Raw genomic sequence first — 20,060 nt, 5'->3', positions numbered from 1 at the left:
TTTCAAGCAGTATGGGGTAAAACATTATAAATTAACTTCTGTAAACCATCCTGAGTATGACCATGTGACTTCCCACATGTCATACATCGAAGCAAGTCAATTGTGCAAAATTTTCCAAATGCTCTTTATTTTAGCATGAAGAAAGTCCCTTTGCGTAAGACAGGGTTTATGTTAGTGCATGCATATCTGCAAATCTTTGGGTTCTACTGAGCCCACAGCTGGAGGCTTGGTCCTGCACGTTTGGACCAGTTGCAGGTGCCATCCTCCAGTCCCGCTCCATTCATAGTTTTGGGGTCCCCTCTTTCCTCTGCTGCACATACACACGAGTGTGTAACGTCTCCGTAGTCCTCTGGGTTTCCCACTTCGTTCTTCATGCTAACTTGAGTTGGAGGCACTGCTGCTGTAGCAGCTGGAGGTGGAGGGACTGGGCAGCATCGACATCGTGTTGCTGCCCAGGGCTTTACGAATGTTGGGCATCAGGAAGGGGTCACTGGCCAGCTGCAGCACGTCCACGCGGTCCTCCTTGTGGTACGCCAAGCAACGGCGGATAAAAGCCTAGAAAGGAGCCAATAGAGAGGAAATGCAAGGATCAATGCCAACGTTCATCTGGTGGCTTCAGAGCCACAGACACACCAACATTTTACACATTTTGACAGAAAGCTTAGACTTTAGTGAAATAATACCCTGGACATATTTTATTTAAAAAATGCAAATATTGAGACTAATTCCTTTACAAATAGCCATACAGAGGTTATTCATACAAGAGAGAGAGAAAGAAAGAGACAAAAATCAAGAAAGAAAGAGACAAAAAGAGAAAGAAAGAAAGAAAGAGACAAAAAGAGAAAGAAAGAAAGAAAGAGACAAAAAGAGAAAGAAAGAAAGAAAGAAAGAAAGCAAGAAAGAAAGAAAGAAAAAGAAAAACAAACGGTGGGTGGGTGGATGGATGGATGGATGGATGGAGTTTGGACTGAGCTTTGACCCATGACCTCAGACCTTTGCCTCTGTGGTGACGACGGGCTTTGGGGGGAATTGCACTTCAGTAGCTTTCAGAATGGTGTTTTCTTGGAGGATGTCCTGCTGGGACTGGTTGTGACCAAACGGCTGGCAAAAGGCAAAACGCAGCCGGTCAGAAGGTTAAATGAAACCTAAATGATCCATCAGGTGACGCTGACCAGCGGTTACCTTCCGTCCGTATAAGATCTGGTAGAAGATGACCCCTACTGACCAAACGTCGACCTTGTTGGATATTTTTGGAGGGTCTTTCCCCATTACAAAGCACTCAGGTGGTAAATACCTGCAAGATTAAGCCACAACTTCAACTTTCTGCAATGTGGTCGGAGATAAAACGGTAATTAACTCTTTAAGTTGTTAGATTTTGGTTTGAGCGTTTACCAGTAGGTCCCTGCTCCTTGTGAAGTCAGATCCATGCCATCAGCAGAGCTGTCGTCGTCCACGATTTTGGACAGGCCAAAGTCGGTGATCTTTATCTCCCCGCACGCCGTGCCGTTAACCAACAAGATGTTCCCTGAAAACGCAAAAAATGACAGTCTGAGCATTTAATGAAAATCAGCTGAAGGGTTTAAAAACTACGTGCAACTGGAAGGTCTTCAAGTATCCAATGGGGTTCCACAAGGCTCTAATCTCGGATCCTTTCTTTTTATAATATATATATATATATAAAAACAGTTAAAATAGTCATTTTTTTGCCAAAAGATCATTTAGATAAAAAAAAATCACTTTTGGCAAAAAATGACTTAAGCCCAATTTTAGGAAGGTGACAATATGCCAATTCTCATTTTTATGCTGATGACAGTGTCTTATTTTGTGCTGCCAAAACAGTAAAAATAGCTTTTTAAAAGCTACAAGGAGCTTTTGCTGTATTTATGTGTTTGTATTAAAATGCTCAGAAATCTAAAGTAATGTTGTTCTTTTATTATAAGAGCACATCTAAGTGATTTTACACTTTATTATTTTTTAAGTTACTCAGATGTTTTAGTGTAAATATTTAGGTCTTTATTATTGTTGATTCCCTGGGATTTGTTCTCCACATTCAATAAACATTTTGAGTTTTTATCCCAGAATTAGATCTTGTTTATTATTTGAGGCAAAAAAATATTTAATGTTTTAAAGAGACGTAAAAATGCTTGTAAAACAATTTTCAACAATTAGATTAAATATTTATATTTATTGATTTTTTCCTAATTATTTTCCTTCTGAAAAGTTGAAACATATTTGAAGGAATGAATTTTCAAAAATTAGAAATTATTTTTTTGGTGGAAATTTGTATAATTAAAATTTTTCTCACTTGAATAGAATAAACACAAACGTGAAACTTTGCGTTTCCCATTTAGCCTCACCAACATAATCTGTAATAAAAGAAGAAACATTTTAAACACTGTAAAAAATGAACATCTAAGTTGGCTTAACTTAGAAATGAGTTTTAAAAAAATTATAAAAATGTAAAACTATGTTGGGTCAACTTGATGTAATAATATAAAAAAAAAACTTAAGTTATGGCAGTTTGTAAAATTTCTCTTAATCAGTTTTAGTTTAATTAAGTCAACTTAATTGAAGTTGCAACAATATTGTTTCTTAAATGTTTTGAACGTTTTTAATAATCAGTTTGTAAATAAGATACTTCTCATTTGCTGGTGTGTGCACTTTTTTATCCAAGCTGCATTATAATTGCGTTTTGATATCAGTGGTTTTATGATTTGCTGCTGCCGTTTTTGCTCAGGTTTCTATTTTTTAATCTCTGGTTAAATAAAGGTTAAAAACAAGCAAAGCTCAATGAAAACATGCTGAGGTACCAGGCTTGAGGTCATAGTGGATGATGGGAGGCCGGATCTGGTTGAGATACTTGAGGGCGTTGACGAGCTGCATGATGATGGAGCGTCCCTCCTTCTCCGTCATCGACTTATTCTGCTTCAGGTAGAAATCCAGGTCGTTGCCGCCGCAGTACTCCAGCACCGTGCAGAACCTGGAAACATTCAAAGCAACAAGCAGTTTTGTTCTGATTAATTATTCAAAGAAAACTAGCAGAAGGACGAGTTCCCCTGCTTCGCTAAGTGAAGCTAAATCGTCGTCACATCAGACAGGAAGTGAGAAAATACAGATTTTTAAAGTAAAATCTACAAATGAATCCAAGTAGACTTTATTTTATTTTATAATGTGAACTCTGTCATGATCTCCACTTATAAAGACAATAACCATGAGTTATCTGCGTTGGCAGATGATAAACATAACTTTTTACCTTTAGATTTGATTCTAGAGTTGAAACGATTAATCGGCTTTATTGTGATTAATCGTTTATAATCAACTAATTTAGCAATCGATTAACTGTGTACTGGAGTATACAAACTAAAAAACAAGCCAATTTGCTGAAAGAACAACACACTCAGAGCAGTGATTAAGCCAAAATATTACTAAAAATATAAACATTTTGGATTTAAGATTTGAAAAAAATACATGTATAAGTTAAATAAGTTTTAGCTTCAACTGATTGACATTCTGTAAAAAACTCACATTAAGCTGCTTTTGTTATCCAATTATAAATTATTCAATCCAATAAACAAATAAAAACATCAGCCCTACATCGTATTTATGCAAAAATAAAGGAGAATGTTGATGTTGGAAGTATGTTTTTCTCTTTTACTACAAGTGATAAAGCATATCCTAAAGGAATGCTGTGTTATAAATTTTTAGGCAACAAAATGTTTATTTTCTTATTTAAAAACTTAATGATTATTGGTTTATTTGCATACTTTAAAGTATTTCTAATATTGTTAATAAGACTAAAGGCAGTGGTGTCCAAATATTTTGCCAAAACTGGCACATTTAAACTACTGAAACCATTAAATTAAAAATGGAAATATCTGTATTATTTTTTCAGCTTTTTTTTGTTGTTGTTTTAGCTTCTCAACAATGAACAAAATGTTCCAAGAAAAAGCTTTGGCTGTTGCCTTACTGGAAACAAAACCAAATATTTCCAAATATTTGGGTGATGAATTGTTTTCCATTGTGTTGGCCAAATTTTTCCACATTTTCGACTTGCGGTCAGGGGCCAAACTAAATCATTTTAAGGGCCACAAAAGGCCCATGGGCCTCACTTTGGACACCCTGCCTAAAGTGGTTAAATAAAAAAATCTGCAGAATCTGACAACTTTTTAAAAACCGATTAATCGTCAGAATATTTGATAGAATAACTGTTAATAATTGTTATTTGCAGCTGTGCAAATCTTAAAACTGAAGCATTTAATAAGCAGGATATTTTTTTTAGGAACTTACGAATCTCTGTCGATTGAGAAGTAGTCGTAGAGTTTGACTATTCTAGGATGGTCGAGTTCTTTGTGGATCCTGTATTCTCTACAGGCGTGTCTGCAGACAGACGCAGGTTATTAAGAATGAAATATTTCCATTAAGTTGGAATCAGAAAGGTTTTTATGGATTTGAACTCACCTGTGGTAGTTTTGCTTCTTCTCCTCCCTCCAGTTCTTGTTGAGCTGATGGATTTTGATGGCTACATATCTCTGTTCTGTTAAATCAAACGCCTGAAAAAGAAAACTTTTACTTATTTACCAACATTAGAGGACCGTATTATTATTATTCAACAGCTGTTTAAATGATTACATTTTAGTCCGACATTGAGCTAGCCTAAAGTATAAATGGAGAAACAACACAAAGCCTCTGCTTACTTTAAAAACTTCACTGAAGCCTCCTCTTCCTAATAGTCGTAAAAGCAGGTATCGATCATTCAGTGTGGGATGGTCTCTGAATCTGCAGAGAAAATATTTATTTCACATTTTATTTAGTGATTTTTTTTTTTTGCAATAAAAATCACTGATTTTCTGATGCTGCTTTAAATTTGCAATAAAATGCAGGGATTTGCTCTTTAAGACAGACTCTGGACACAATTTTTTTCTTTAAAACAATATAATTTAAATATCATTAAGCTGGGATAATACATACTGCGAGTTGTCCTCATTGTGGATTCTCTTGAGCTCCCGAATGTGCAAATTTCTAACCCTCTCCAGCTGCTCCAGCTCCGTCTGGATCTCTGCTTCTTCCTGCAAATCAACCACAGAGACGTCTCTCCTCTTCTTCTCAAATTAAACCTGCAGCTCTAACACTGAACTGCAGGAAGGTGAGAGAAAAGTACCTTTTTTAAACGGCCTATTCGAAGTTTGAAAATCTCCTCTTGTTCCCGATACGCAGCCAGCGACAGCCTGGATGAGACGGGATTGGAAAACTCAGATTAGACGGATTAAAAATAAAAATCTCAAGCTTAGTGTTACAGTTTGCTGCACTAATGCTGTATTTTATTACAAACTGAGCATGTTAACATATTTACACCCCTTATACTTGTGCATTTTGACATGTCAACTATAAATTTGACTTAATTTTATTGGGATTTTACCAAATAAATTTTATCATGTTAGATGCTTTCCATCCGACATGAACCATTTAGCAGAAAAGAGTTGTGAGTTTCCAGATGTACAAAACAGGTCAATAAAAACTTCTAAAGACTCGACAAAAATGTGATTTGACAAGTTATTGCTTCATTCAAATGCAAGCCACACTTTTCAGATATATTTTATGTCAGTCAATCGCATAAAATCCGAATAAACATGTTAAAGTTTATGATTTTACCGTCATAAAATGCGGAAAAGTTCAGTAATTTTCAAGCATTTTCAAGGATTTCCAGCACCAGTATGAACCCTGCAAGGCGCGTGAACGCATTGTGGTAAAGAAAGGAGAACTGTTTTGTGCGTACGTTTCGTTCTCCTGGCCGTTGTTTCTGCTCTTCCGCTTGTTCTGCTCCATGTTTGGTGGAGGCATCTGGACCGCCGGAGGCTTCCTCTTCCCCAGCAGCTTCCTCTGTCTCTCGATGTCTTCCCGCTGCGAGTTGATTTGCTCCTGCTGCCTAAAACACAGAGAAAATAACAAAATGCTGTCAACGCCTTTACTTCTCTGTCTGCAGGGTAAACACTATGTGCCTATAAGTAAATAATCTAGGTTATTACAGTTAACTAAAACTAACTAAATGACAAAATCTGAAACTGAGAAAGCATTTCTTGAACTGAAATAAATAAAAACATCTATTTAATACGGAAAAATTACAACAAACTGGAACTATATTGTGTGTTATTCAAACAAACTAAAACATACTGAAATTATAGATATAATATTCGTTTTCATATTTATTTATATATTTTTTTAGCCTTTAAATTTTTTTTTTTCTCCCCACTTAAGCAATTTACGTCAACTGTCTGAAAATTACGACAAGACAGCGGCAGCAAAAGTTGGGATAAATTATTCAGTTATTGCTGTTGAACAATAACTGATTATATTTTTTGATGTTCGATAATTGATAATTGGACTTTTTTGAATTCTGCATCTAAAAATTAACCGAAGTATGAAAACATTTAAACAGCTACTGTATCTAATAAATAAAAAATAAACTGAAACTAAATATTTAACTAATAAAAACTAACAAAAAGTCACAATGAAATAAAACTAAACTATAATGAAAAACCCCAAACTATCATAATGCTGCAAATAATCAACTGAATGTTCAGTTAAACTGAGTTCAGTCATTTCCATTCTAGTAATTAATATTTTTTGAAGCACAATTGTATTTAGAGAAATATCATAACCTAACTTATTTATGGTTTCGGTTGTGTGTGGGTTTTATTTATTTCTGCTTCTATTTTGAATATTTAAAAGATGCTCCAGCGTGAAGCGTTTACCCGTCTTATGAGATGAAACTTGCATTAATATGATTGAAAATGGTTCAAAAACAACATTATTGCTGTTGCAGTAAATACAGGAGCAAGTTAACGTCCAGTAAAATGTTTACTGACTTGATGAGTTTCTGGAAGGCGTATCCGTCGGTCCACTGCTCCGTGAAGGACGCTCCGTGGCGAACGGTGGTGAAGTGACCCAAACGCAGGCGATCTTGCATGCTCTTGTCCCTGCAAGCCATTTTCTCCCTCTTTGACTTTAAGAACAGGAAACAAAAGGATTAAGAACTTAAAAGTTAAATGTTTATAGCAAAGATAAAAATTTAGCACATGCTAACCTGCTCAATTAGCAGCTGCTGGCTTATTTTCACACATTTGTTCAGCCGCTCCTTGTAGCGCTCAAGCATCTTCTGCTGCTCGTCGACCTGACGCCTCAGGTCACAGTTAGACTGCAAAGACAAAAAAAGAGATGCATCATTTATCATAAAAACATCTGGTACAACATCTGTAAAAGCTGTGTTTAGAGCAGGAAGTATTTAAATATCTCACCCTCACCAGGTCGTCTATCCTCCCTTCGGTTCGCTCCAGGTCAGAGTTCTTGACCTTTTCTATTGCTTTCAGTTTCAGCAGCGTCAGATCCGACTGAAAAAGGAAGAACATAAAAATCTCCTTCCTAAACAATAAGGCCACACTTTAAAGCATCAAAGTAAAAAACACTGGGTGTCGTTTACATCAACTGTGTCATACGAGTAGCAGTGATGAGGTTTCTCTATTCTGACAATTAAATACGTCACTAGAATCTGGATTTTTTGATTCCATCAATCAAAATATAGCACAAACTCTGGTCATGTGTAAAATTTTACTTTTATTTTCTGCATTGTTTACAGTTTTGAAAAAAGAAAAGGAAAAATAAATGCAGTTATAAACTCTGCTCCAAAACCAAACTTTTTCCAGAAAAGTGCTGCGCGTTTGTCTCTTGCAACTTAATTGTTAACAAAAATATAAACAAAATAATAGCTAAAAATTCCTTACAACATAGATGTGAACAAAAGTTTACTTAATCTGATCTCAAACGTTTCAAAAATGGTCAAACACATAATTTTAATAAAACTCCAGTCGTCACACCGGAAAAAAAAAGTCTCCAAGATTAATGGAAGGGTAGAAAAGTTACCAAATTAATCATAAAAATTCCAAATACAAAAATGTATTAATCTGGTTCCAAACTAACTTAAGTGTGTCCTAACTTGCATAAATATTTACAAAATCTGAAAATAAATGGCCACAACAAGTTCACTGAATAAAAATACAGAAGAAAACGCCGAATGTTTGAGTTTGGCAGTGAATAAAATTATTTACCTGGATTGCTTTGTGAGAACAGGAAGTTGTAGGAGTCGTCTTAAAGGAGCTGCAGGAAGAGGAGTCGGTGTGGGCGGAGCCTAAGGACGAAGGGCTGCCGTTCTGAAAACACAAACAATTAAAGGTGACGTCAAATAAAATACAGTCACTGGAATATAAATTTTTTTTAAATCAACATTTACTGGATTCTGTTACTTTTTTGGTTTTTGTACAAAATTACTACAATTTTTGTTCACTGGTGAGAAAGTTTGGTCCAGTTAGTTTTATCACAATACTTTGTAATATTATTGTGATAAAAATAAAAGTGTCTAACTTTAAAAACAAACTCAATAATTTCCACTTGCCTGATTTATCGTTTTTGTCTTTTCTCCCTTTTTTACAAAAACTGGACAAAAGTTTTCAGTCTGGTGCTTTACAGAAACTTCATAATTAATTTTATTTGTTGTTTATATTGTTTTATTTATTTTGCATATTTAAATTGTTTTTCAATGTTCATTAGAATTTAAAGTTTATTTTTTGCATCATTACGATGTCATCATATTACTTGAAAATGGTCTCAAAATAATATTATTGTCTATCGCGATAATTTCTGGGACAATATATCGTCCAGCAATATTATCGTAACAAGCCTGACGGTAATTGTGTCACAGCAATTATTGCCCCACAAACACAAACAATGCATTTCAAAACCATTGCCATTCGTAGTACACAATAAAAAAAAAGAGTGATTTTTACCACTAAGCTGCAAATTGCAATCATATTTTTTTCTAATTTATTGGTATTTATTGATGACTTTATTGAACAAATAGTGGAGAAAATAGTAAAACTGTCCAGCTTGACAATAAGGGCATTTCATGGGGGGAATTTAAAGATTAAATGAAATTTATCGTGACAAAATACAAGTATAAATTCTTACCATGATAACAGATTTATCACAATAAAAACAATAAATGCCAACTACTATACGTCTACGATAATTTGTTGCTTTGCAGGTAAAAAGAAAGAAATCCACAATAAAATAATTTCACATTTTTAACTCAGAAATAAAAAAAAAATCTTTCAACTTCCAGTGAAACAGTTTGGACATCAAAGAAAAAAAAAAGGAAATGAGAGAAAGAGGAAGATAAAAAGAGAAGATGATGAGCAGAGAAGACTTAAGATGGACGCCAGTTCTCACCGGAGGATAAGACAGAGAGCACTGCGAAGAGGAGCGCAGCAGCAAATGGACGCCTCGCGCAGGACTGGCGCCAGAGCCGCTGCTACCAGCAAACTGGGCCAGGGGCAATTTGGAGAAGGGAACCAAATCAAGAGAAAAGGAAGAATAGTAACTCAGTAAAAGACGAGTAAAGAACTTCCCTACACAAGCATGAAGGTTAGACAGGAAAGCTTGAAGGAGAGTTGAAGTAAAAAACACATGAACTAAATGGACTCACCTCAAAATAATCATTTCGCTTTTGCCCTTTTCCCTTTCCTACAAAGAATCAGAAAATGCAACAATTCAATATTTTTTTTATTTTTAACATGATGGCAGTATAAAATAACGGACATAAACAGGAAAAAGAAGAGACATATTTTAGTAATCTTAACATGTTTGAAGAGGAGCAGGAAGAAGAAACTCCTACCCCATAAACTTGTTTTCAAATGTAAAAGAAAAGTTACACAAATTAACAGTAAGAATTTTACACAGCATCTAATATACTGTGATATATTTAAGTCTAAATAAATACATACATTATTTACTACAACATTTTACCCTTATTGGATGAAAAGGCGTCGCTGACGACACATTTTTACAAGCCAGCTTCGTGGCACCGTAACTCTGCGAAACTTTGCGCTATCTGAAAACGTCCAACGGTTTCTGAAAGAGGAGATGTTGCGCTTTCCATCCAACATCGGGTTATTGCGGTAATTTCACTCCCGTCATTGCAGGGAGCATGTTTTTCTTCGGTTAACTCTGAAGAAATACTCTTTTAATAGACGGTAAATTGTAAATAACTGCTAGATACTGAAAGCTCCAGCTGTTAGGGGGAAAAAATTTACTCACAGGACATTTAAAGAACTCTGAACAATTAAAACAAGCAAAAATATTCAGGTGGAAACTTGAAACTTTGGCCTTAAGATGTTAACAACTTCTCGACGTTGACATAATTAAATCTAACAGCTGTAGTGAGAAGCCCAGGTTTGAGATGTTGTTGACTTTATATTTAAAGTTAAGCAAACATGCGATTCATTTCAGTTAAAGATCTCAAATTATTTTGATGTTTTGTTAGGAAGCAGGTTGGGCGTACCTTGGCTGCTGCTGTCGAAGATGTCGCCTTTTCTTTTCTTGCTTCTCCCGTTGGCCTTTCTCTCCAGAGACTGAAAGGAGCAAAAGCCAGCTTCTATTTTTAAGTGTTTGAAGAAATAAATAGCCAATATAAACCTGCACTAACTGTCCAAACACATTGAAAAACAAAAAAATTAAAGTGAGATTGACTTATTTAAACAAAAAGTTAATTATGTTCTTCGCTTAATGCAAACATATAACTGTAATAAAGAAAAAAGCTAATTACAACTTAAAAAGAGAATAAAAAAGCATTAAATATTTTTTCCCGACCAACCTCTGGTTCCTTGTCGCTCAGAGACCCAGCGCTGCACTGAGACTGGTTTGACGATTCGCTGTTGGCAGAAGTCTGCAACAAACAGAAACAAAAGCCAGGATCTCCTGCTTTAACGTATCCTATAAGTAAATCTATATATTGAAATCTCAGAGGTTAAAATACATCTTAGAAATGATTGGAGACCTTTTCTCACTAGATTATTTGGAAAACTGGCTCAGATAAAATTCAATCCTTAAAACAGCAACAAAAAACATTTTCCGACGTTTTGGTCCAAGTTAGGTGAAATTTCAGTGCCATGGAGTCAAACATGTATTTGGTTTTTGTGTAGATGGAAAAGCTAATGCAAATTCTTCAACCAATTAGCCTCGAAGCATAAACTATGACTAAATTCACTCATTTTTCAACTTGAGAAATTAGTTTTTCACAAATACATGCTTCATTTTCATTACATCTCAGGATTTCCTGAATCAAATAATGGCTGCTTTTTGTTTCCCAAAGAGTGGAAATAGAAATAGTTTGGAGCCATAATAGCCGACATTTGCATCATATCATGCACCCGGCTTGAGCTGTGGTACCATTTCAGTGTCACTTGTTTCTAGAGGAACAAAGAGCTGCTGGCCGGCGTCCATGTCAGCCAACACAGAGCTCTTCTTGTTTTACCTTCAGCCCAGTAACACAGACCGTTCTGCTCAAGAAGAATCCCTGAACGCAGAACAGAGAGGACTTTCAAACCTTTCTGAACTCGAACACAAACATCATTCTGTTACACTTTGGGATTACCATCTTCTTCAAGACTGTGCCCTACATGCTGGGGGGAAAACTGGCGTATAAATTTATCCTCATTGTAAATCAATAAAAGCAGTTGTATTTCCAAGTTCATTTTGAATTTAAGCCAAATGTTAAGACATCTTTGCAGAGAGAATTTCCGTTTTGGACCAGAGGTGGGCAGAGTGCCCACAAATTGTACTCAAGTACGAAGAGTAAGACTACTTCAGCTTTTCTAGAAGCCTGGTTGTTGGCTGGCTTGGTTTTGTTGAGTTGGTAGGTTGGTTGGTTTGGTTTTGTTGAGTTGGTTGGATGGATTGGTTATGTTGGTTGGTTGGTTGGTTGGTTGGTTGGTTGGTTAGTTGTGTTGGGCTGGTTGATTTTATTGGGTTGGTTGGCTGTTTGGGTTTTGTTTTGTTGGGTTGCTTTGGTTTTGTCAGTTTTCACATGAATATTTAATCTATGAAGGGGGTAAAACCTATTATAACCAATCTGGTCATGTACGAAAAACTAATTGGCCCCTAAACCCTTTAACGAGGTTGGACATCCTTGGCAACAACAACTTTCATCAACAATTTGTGATAACTGACTGTAGCTGTTTTTCCATTGACCACTTAATTGCACAAACTGTAATTACAAAAATAAGTTTGTTAAATGGAAATACAGCAATTAAAAAGAAAAAAGAATTCAAGTTAGGACAAGGCGGTTTTCAGATGTCTCAAAATTAGAGTTTTTCACAAAACTGCAATGGAAACACTTTTTCAGATCGCACGAGTGACATGATCAACAGCCGGATGTTACAACTGGAAGAAAAGGGCTGCTTTGCATCGTCAGGCAGGTTCAATGTTTTGGGGTTTCTAATTTTAGGGTAGTAAAACCACCACCAAAAGCTGCGGTTAGAACTAGCAGTTGATTTCAACTGCAAATTTAAGTTGTCTCTTAAAAAATGAAATCATTTTAAACTGATTAGGTTGTCTTTATCTGAAATTAAAATTAATTTATTGATATGAAATATTTAAGTGAGACAAAATCTTGAAGGGGCAGCAGAGTATACCAACCTTGGCAACACCAACTCCGGTGAATCGAGCCTCGAGAAGTTCCTGCCGACGTGGGTCGAGACTGAGACTCTGGCCCTGAAGTCCTTCCATCATGCCTAGAGGACAAAACCAGTGAGGAAAATTACAACTTAGCCAGTTTGGGTTGGTGTCACAAGAACCAACAGAGACATTTTCTCCCACTCAGGCAACAAAAGGTAAAATTCCTTACAGACAAATGATTCACCTGGGGCAAAATTAGATTAGCAAATATCACAGGTAGTTAAAGGATGATTGTTTTACTACTTCAAGGAAAATTGCACATCTTGAAATATCGCCTGACTCCTGTGGAGTTTTTTGGCACGGATGATTATGGATTATAGCTAATTAAAGCCTAAAATTCAGTTTGTTCGGTAATCAGAGTAGGCCTGTCACAATTATGAGTTTTGCTGGACGATAAATTAGCCTAGAAGTTATTGTGATACATGATAGTATGGTTGTTTAGAGACTATTTTCATGTACTATGATGGTAATGACATAACGTAAGAACACATTCTTACAGACAAACTTTAAATTCTAATAAGCATTTAACAGTGAAACTGGAAAACATTTTAAATACCCAAATTAAACAAATAAAACAACAGAAATAAATAAAATGGATTATAAAGTTTCTGCAAATAAAATTGTTCTTCAAAAAAGGGGCTAGTTCAGCACCAGACTGAAGACTTTTGTCATCATTTTTGGTAGAAAGAAAAAGAAAAAAAGAAAAATAAATTGTGCAAAAGAAAATTATTGAACTCTTTTTAATCATGCAATTAAAAATGTATTCCTTATTGTGACAGATCTAAATAAGAGCAAAAAGACAACAAAAAAGATTTTCAGAGTAGAAATGTTAGTAATGGCCAAGTAATGTCCTTCCCAAAAACTAAGACTTTTGACTTGACCGTTGTACTGCTCTATCTTCTCAAACCCCAGACGGTCACGCTCATTCAGAGCCTGGTTCTGATGGAGGTTTGTTCCTGTTAAAGGGGAGTTTTTCCTCTCCACTGTCGCTACATGCATTCTCGGTATGAGGGATTGCTGCAAAGTCAACAACGAAAGCAACGTTGCTAAAATGCAAGTCAGTGACTCGAGGCAATCTGCTGACAGAAAACATTTTAAGCCAACTATATCATGAACTGAACTTAATTGGAATGTATTTGATTGAATTGACTTTTTTTTGTAAAGTTCCTCATGAAAACATGTTCAAACAAACCGACCATCTACAGTGCATACACTATATAACACATGGACATAGTTTTCTATAGGCAGACATTTCTGCTTTAATGATTATTGGTCTTACGTTATATTTTAGTTTCCTGAAAAACATAATTCTACATTTTAATTATTGTAGTTGTAAGCCATGAATCCTAAATAGAATAAATAATATACATGAAATTAATGAGTTTATTAATACAGCCTACACCAATTAGAAATCACTTTTTAAATAAAATTAAACATTTTAATTTAATTTTAATTATTAAAATAAAACTTTTCAGTCATTTTCTAATTTATTTAGATGAACCTGGATAACAAAAATCAACAGAAGATTTTTTTTTAAATTGCATCTTTGGAAATGTGTTTGTATTTTATGTTATATTTAAATTTGTTAATATTAAAATCCAAAATTAATAAAATGCTCTTTTTAAAAAAAGCATTGACAGACCTAGAATCAGACAGGACATTGCAAAAATAAATGTATGTTAGGAAAAATACCAATAGATATTAAATTAAATCAATGTTTTTATTGAATAAACGGAAGAAAATATCTGTAATGATTCAAACTGCACTGAAATAAATGGCTTTACTTTTAGAAAGAAGCTTTAACAATATGATTTATGACAGTTTGGGACGTTAAACCGTATTTAACGTAAATACTGATTAAAATATTTAACCAGTTTCACGGAAATCTACTCAAAAGTCAGATTAAAAACAGTCTACGTCCCTGACCAACCATCGGATTGAGATTACCTAACCTGTCCAATGTTGGCCGTGCTAAATTAACATTTTACCCTACAGTTAATTTACCAAAACCAAATCTCACCAAAAAGGTTGTCACAATGGAATAAACACCAGAAACAAATAGTAATAGCAGCACAAAAAGAGAGTAATTAGCAAGGATAGCGGTGTTATCTAGCGAGCTAAGGTTAATATTAGCTTGGACGAAGGTCTCACCTGGAAAACCTTTAGCAGTTTTCACAGCCGGACACGGTCCTATAAAAGATGTGGTCCGTCCATTTCAGAGACAGCAAACTCATCAACAGCTCCTCGGTCCAAGCACCCGATATAACTCTGTTTGAACTGGGATATCCATTTATAATTAAGTCAAATATAAGGAGACACTTGTTAGCTTAGCTAATGCTAGCTACACAAAGCGGTGGGGCTCGCTCCTGCCAGTGTCATCCGGACGGAAGGCCGTGATCCTCGGGTTTTCCTCGTCTGAGTCGGTGGCCCTGCGTGGGCAGGCCGGGAGCTGTCAGTGCTCTGAATCCCCTTAAACAAGTGTTGTCACATTTCTGCCTCGGTTGATCTAATCTTTTGGCATCATCGAGCGTCTAAAGCGGCAGGAGTCGGTGTGTTTAAATCCATCGTTTCTTCCTAATGACAAAAGATCACAACCTTCAGTATCACCAAGGCCGCACAGGAGCTCCAGAGGAAACTGACACTGATGTTTCCGAAGCAGAGTGCTGGTTTGATGTAACCTCCACCCCGATTTACAATGCACACGGAGATCAAGGCTGAAACTGGGTGGATAAGAAACATTTGCAAGGACCCAGACCTCCAGGGGGTCTGTGCATGCAAACCTTATGATGCATCAAGTCACTTTAATGACATTGTCTCTCTCTGGTCACATTATTTTTGCGCAGTTATTTCTGACCCAGCTTGTGTCATTTTGAAAAACAAAATGCATTTGTTTTGCATTTTTTTAAGATAACATGACAAACATTAAATGGCATATTCCAATTTAGACGTTTAAGGTAACCTTTCTTTTTGTGTGAAATTCAGTGAACTGATTTACAGATGGGCTTTTATCGTATCGTTTATCATTTATTGTGATATATTTCCTAGTATGATCATTCTGATTTATTCAAATTATTGATGTTGAAGAGCTCTCAAAACTGTCCATATTATTGGGATTGTTAGTTTTACTATTTTCTCCTGTTTGTTCAATGAAAGTATCAATAAATATTTGAAAATATGATTAAATGCAGTCGCTGTGTGCAGGTTAGTGATATAGATCACACTTTTTGGTGCGTAAATGGTGTTTTAAAGAAGCATATTACTAATGGGAACATTTTTCTAGATCAATAGCCCTGTGTTTGCAGGGCTATGATCGCTTAGCTAAAGCGGAGGTAATAAATAGTTCTTATCATTTATCATTATCACAATACCACAAAATATCGCAATAAAACTTTAAGTCCATATCGCTCAGCCCAAGACTAATTGTGTCTGAAAAATCATCATCTACAATCTATAATACTTTCAAATTACTGGTATTTGTACATTTTTAACTTTTCCATATTTTTTCGTACAGTCACGATCTTCAGTTTACTTTACTAACAGAAAGCATCCCCTAAGCATGATGCTGCAACTGCCATGTGTCAGTGTTGGTATGATTATGTGCAGTTTTTAAACCCACATGAAAGTTCAGTTCTGGTCTCCTCTTAGCGTTTTCTTGCTTATGTTTGCAGTCTTCTTTCCAAGGCCGGTACAACGTCTTATAGGGGGTCAAACGCGACTGGATTTGGGGCCCATTATTTTTATTTATCCAGGGTGTACACTACTTAATTTGCATCATGAAATCCCTATAATAAGAAGACTGTGTTTGTGACATGTCAATTCTAGTTCGTTTTCAAATAACTTTTCCAGAGTCCACATTAAATATGTGAACTCTGCAGAAGCATGATCAAATATTTTGAAATATTCTAGGGTAGAGCTGCTCTCAGTCCAGCTCAATAAAACTTGTGTAACTTGTGTAACCTTTTGTGAAAAGACATCTTTATATCCCCAAAAGGAAATAGATGGTCATTTTTAAAGAACCACCATTTTATTTCTGAATTTAGGCTTAAAACAAAGAAAAATAAAAACTATTTACAAAAACAGGGGATGCCGATGTGTGCTTTAAAAGGGGAAAATAACAAATGTTACTCATACTTGTGTCATGTTATTGTGGAAATTTAATGCAGGATTTATTTAAAAACAAAAAACAAAACTAAAAATACTGCTAAAATCTGCATTTGTTGTGTCTACATTTACAAAAAATGTTTTTAGTTTTGCACTAGATTTTGAGCATTAATAAAACAAGAACAAGCTATTGTCTCTCAAGATTTGTCTCAGATATTTATAGATTTGATGTATTTGTCCAATAAAAGTCTTTGAATGTTCGTTACAATATACAGAAATATTTGTGTCACTGCCAGAACTTTTTACCTGAGCAGAATTTCATCAATCTCACTTTAAGTTGTAGTGAAGAAAGAATCCGCCTGCCGCTTTGTGCTGCTGAACAGGCTCCACTAGAGGTCGCTGTTTGACAGTAGAATATCACAAAGAAGAGGAAATTTACCTAAACTGCGTGAATTTAAATGAACAGTTTAGAAATCAGTCAGATCCACATTATGATCATTGTTTTGTACGTAACTAAACATTAACACAGGTGTATTATTGTGCAACATATTCTTGCTTTTTCTGTTAAAAATAAATCAAAAATTTAAAAAGAAACATACATTTTAACATCTATTTAACCCAAAATGTCTTCTTGTGACGTAATTCACATTAATCCCATGTGGGAAGCGAAATCAATTATTTATGATTTATGATCAATAACTAATGCAACCTGAACTACTCACCTTTTCTTCCTTCGAATAATCTATTAAGTGGAAAAATACAATTTGTAAGACAGTTTTAAAGTTAATTATCACATTGGATGATTTCTTAAAAGGTTTTGATGTTTACACCTGTAAATGCATGTTTGGAAAGTTCATCAGACTGAATAAATTTACGTTTGAAGCAGATTTCATTAGTTGGCAGCAACTCACCTGAAAAACCCCCAACAAAAAACGACAAAAAAAACACAAGTTTATTTGGCGCATTTCCACTGAAATCTCACATAGGAAATACCAACGTTGTGATCAGGAAGTGAAGCTTATTCTGTGCCACAGCATCCTTCCCTTTAGTTTGACTTGCCAATCGTGCTAAACCTCCTATAGTCATGGACATATTTCAGATGGATGTAAATAATCCTGCAGAAAGTCTTCAGAAAAATCACCAGCCATTAAATTTAAGCTTGTAAAGTAATAATATAAAAAGACTTTTATCACCTTCTTCTGCATCATCTTCAGCAGGTGCTCAAGAATATCTGCAATCTGCCTTAGATATTCATAAAAAAAATCTACAACTTTAAATCTCATGCTAAATTTTGATAAAACTAAAGTGATGTACCTTTAAAAATTGAAGTATAAAATCAAACAGAAAGTGCTTGTCAAATTTACAATAAATGATTAGTTGATTGAACAAGTATGAATTTAAAAAAACTTATGCATCACAGTGACACTAAAAAAACACTTGGACTTTTATTTTAAAAACAAATAATTCCCTTTTTTAAGCAATAAAAATAGGCTTGGAAGTCAGTTTATTACATAGACATATTTAAACTGTGTGAGAAGTAACTTTTCTTCCATAAGAACTTCTTCCAGGAAGTTTTCTGTGGTAATTTTTATTCCACTGTAATTTCACTTTTTCACTTCCCAGGAAAAAATAAATAAAATATTATTTTAACTGTGTATTTCAGTTCTAGTTTAAAGTAGTCTACATCACAGGATTTCTGTTAGCTTTTTTTATTGTTTTTTTTGGTTTGTTTTGTTTTTATACATGCCTTGTTAACTTTAATTGATTTTAAATCCTCAACATATGTCAACGTTGTCTGTGGTGAAGGAGGTTGTGAGTCTTTAATTCAAAGTGATATTTTGTGGGTTAAACTATTTATGTTCCAAACCACAATGTAAACAACCATAACCTCCTCGCATCCTGAGCAGATTTTTAAAGAAAGAAACTGCGTGTGGGTTGTTTAAGGCCGAGGCTCAGGCTTTGTTCAATAATTATGTGTGAATGTTAACCCGTTACTCTGATCTTGAAGTGATTATAATATGGTTTCACAGGATACATGCTGTAAAATGACCACAAGATTGTGGCTAGAACATTGACTGCAGAGCTGTGGCTTTACATTTCTCTCTCCTTTTGCTCTACTTTGTAGTAGCTACGCCTTTACGGTGATGTTACAGTGACTCTGCATAAGTTTTAAAGTGTAGACGATGTGTCACACTGAAAAGGCCAACAGTCCTGCAGACTGGGAGGAATCATTGCTCCACCCAAATAGTCACTGCTCAGTACCAGTGACTACTTTGGACTTCTTTGCAAAAACAAATGGCCTGAGTAAATAAAAAATTGCAGCCCATAACGTTCTGGAGTTTTGAGTCAGTAGTTACCATGACTGTAAAATGAAATTACAAAAATAAATTTGCTATTGTAAACACGCCTATTCTGAAAAAGCTCGATAAAGTTTTTGCACTGGGATGAGGTGGTAATGGTTTTTCAGCGTATTCGAAACACTTTTTTCACGTCACACGAGTCACGTGATTGAAACCAACGAAGAAGACGGTGACAGGAAGTAGTAGGAGGATGATGGTTTGTTCCTCCCTCCCCCCCCAAAAAAACTTCATATAAATTGCTCTGAAGTATAAAAAGCATAGCGCTCCAACGCCTGAATAAGACAGTTTTAAAGTTATAATTCGAGAGCACACATTTTCAGTCTGGAAGCAGGATTTTATGTCTTTTGCGCTAACATTTTAAGTTTGACAGCAAGACTTTGCGTCTTCCTTCTCAAAAGTTTAAAGCTTGCACTCAAAACTTCTGCTCTCTTTCAAATATTCCCTGTGCTTCCTCAAACCTTTCTCCTCACCTCTCTCTGCTCGGATGAAATCTCCGCTTGCAAACCTCTCAGCTCGCGCTTGGAACGAAAAAGTATTGTCGCCTAGCAACCTCTCAGCCAATAGAATGAGAGTATTATACTGGGTGCGTTTGTTTCCTTCTAATGGGTGTGCCTGTGTGGCTGCTATCGATTATGGCAGAAAAATTGACGTCCTGTCTGATGGCTGAAATAAGACTATATCTCATGTAACTATTTACATCCGTCGCTGCCAAGAATTTTAGTGACTTATTGGGTGATTTTATTTAATTTAAACATTAAATAGTATTCGTTTTGAAATTGAGTCTGTCATGCTTTCTTGATACAACTTGCTGAAGTGCAAAAAAAGGCAGAAGAGATGTGGATAGATGGTCTTTTGGTTGTCCCAGTATCTCATATCCTGGGACCTGGCAATATTATTGCCAAGTATCTCTGCACTTCCTGGATGGCATCAGCTGTGGCACTTTTGGTCTGCCTGCCCACTTCAATGTTGCCAAAAGTTAACTAAAAACCAACAAATGAGCATTTGAATTGGCATTTGTTGGTGTTTGAAACTGCAAAA

General features: G+C 35.4%; 1 protein-coding gene across 3 annotated transcripts; it reads right to left on the bottom strand.

Annotated features, from left to right (window-relative positions):
- Positions 1–102: 102 nt before the first annotated feature.
- Positions 103–19,589, bottom strand: LOC103153386 (serine/threonine-protein kinase tousled-like 2). Of its 3 annotated transcripts, XM_016661908.1 has the most exons (22): positions 19,493–19,556; positions 16,969–17,061; positions 12,523–12,617; positions 10,700–10,771; positions 10,388–10,457; positions 9,533–9,570; positions 9,277–9,369; positions 8,100–8,201; positions 7,293–7,385; positions 7,082–7,192; positions 6,864–7,000; positions 5,774–5,923; positions 5,159–5,225; positions 4,969–5,066; positions 4,695–4,776; positions 4,459–4,550; positions 4,288–4,377; positions 2,811–2,980; positions 1,393–1,525; positions 1,183–1,294; positions 994–1,101; positions 103–555 (listed from the first exon to the last, which is right to left on the bottom strand). In XM_016661908.1, the coding sequence occupies exons 2-22, from the start codon at positions 16,982–16,984 to the stop codon at positions 376–378; spliced, it is 2,109 nt and encodes a 702-aa protein (XP_016517394.1). In that variant the 5' UTR covers positions 16,985–17,061; positions 19,493–19,556; the 3' UTR covers positions 103–375. The 3 variants fall into 3 exon arrangements, with proteins under 3 accessions (XP_016517394.1, XP_016517395.1, XP_007574358.1); XM_016661909.1 differs by lacking the exon at positions 9,277–9,369 and having other exon boundaries at positions 19,493–19,589; XM_007574296.2 differs by lacking the exons at positions 16,969–17,061; positions 19,493–19,556 and adding an exon at positions 14,713–15,332.
- Between the last annotated feature and the right edge of the window lie 471 nt (positions 19,590–20,060).

The sequence above is a fragment of the Poecilia formosa genome, unplaced genomic scaffold (assembly GCF_000485575.1).
Source record: "Poecilia formosa unplaced genomic scaffold, Poecilia_formosa-5.1.2 Scaffold348, whole genome shotgun sequence".
Lineage (NCBI taxonomy): Eukaryota > Metazoa > Chordata > Actinopteri > Cyprinodontiformes > Poeciliidae > Poecilia > Poecilia formosa.
Note: the sequence above shows the minus strand (reverse complement) of the source record. Positions and strands in the feature narration are given on the sequence as shown.

What these genes read in the sequence shown, in the direction of transcription:
- LOC103153386 (XM_016661908.1), bottom strand. An exon ending in GTTCTCACAAAGCAATCCAG is followed by an intron (nt 7,386 to 8,099) that starts GTAAATAATTTT and finishes TTCCTTTTTCAG; the next exon opens with TCGGATCTGACGCTGCTGAA. An exon ending in CCACTATGACCTCAAGCCTG is followed by an intron (nt 1,526 to 2,810) that starts GTACCTCAGCAT and finishes TTGCGTTTTCAG; the next exon opens with GGAACATCTTGTTGGTTAAC.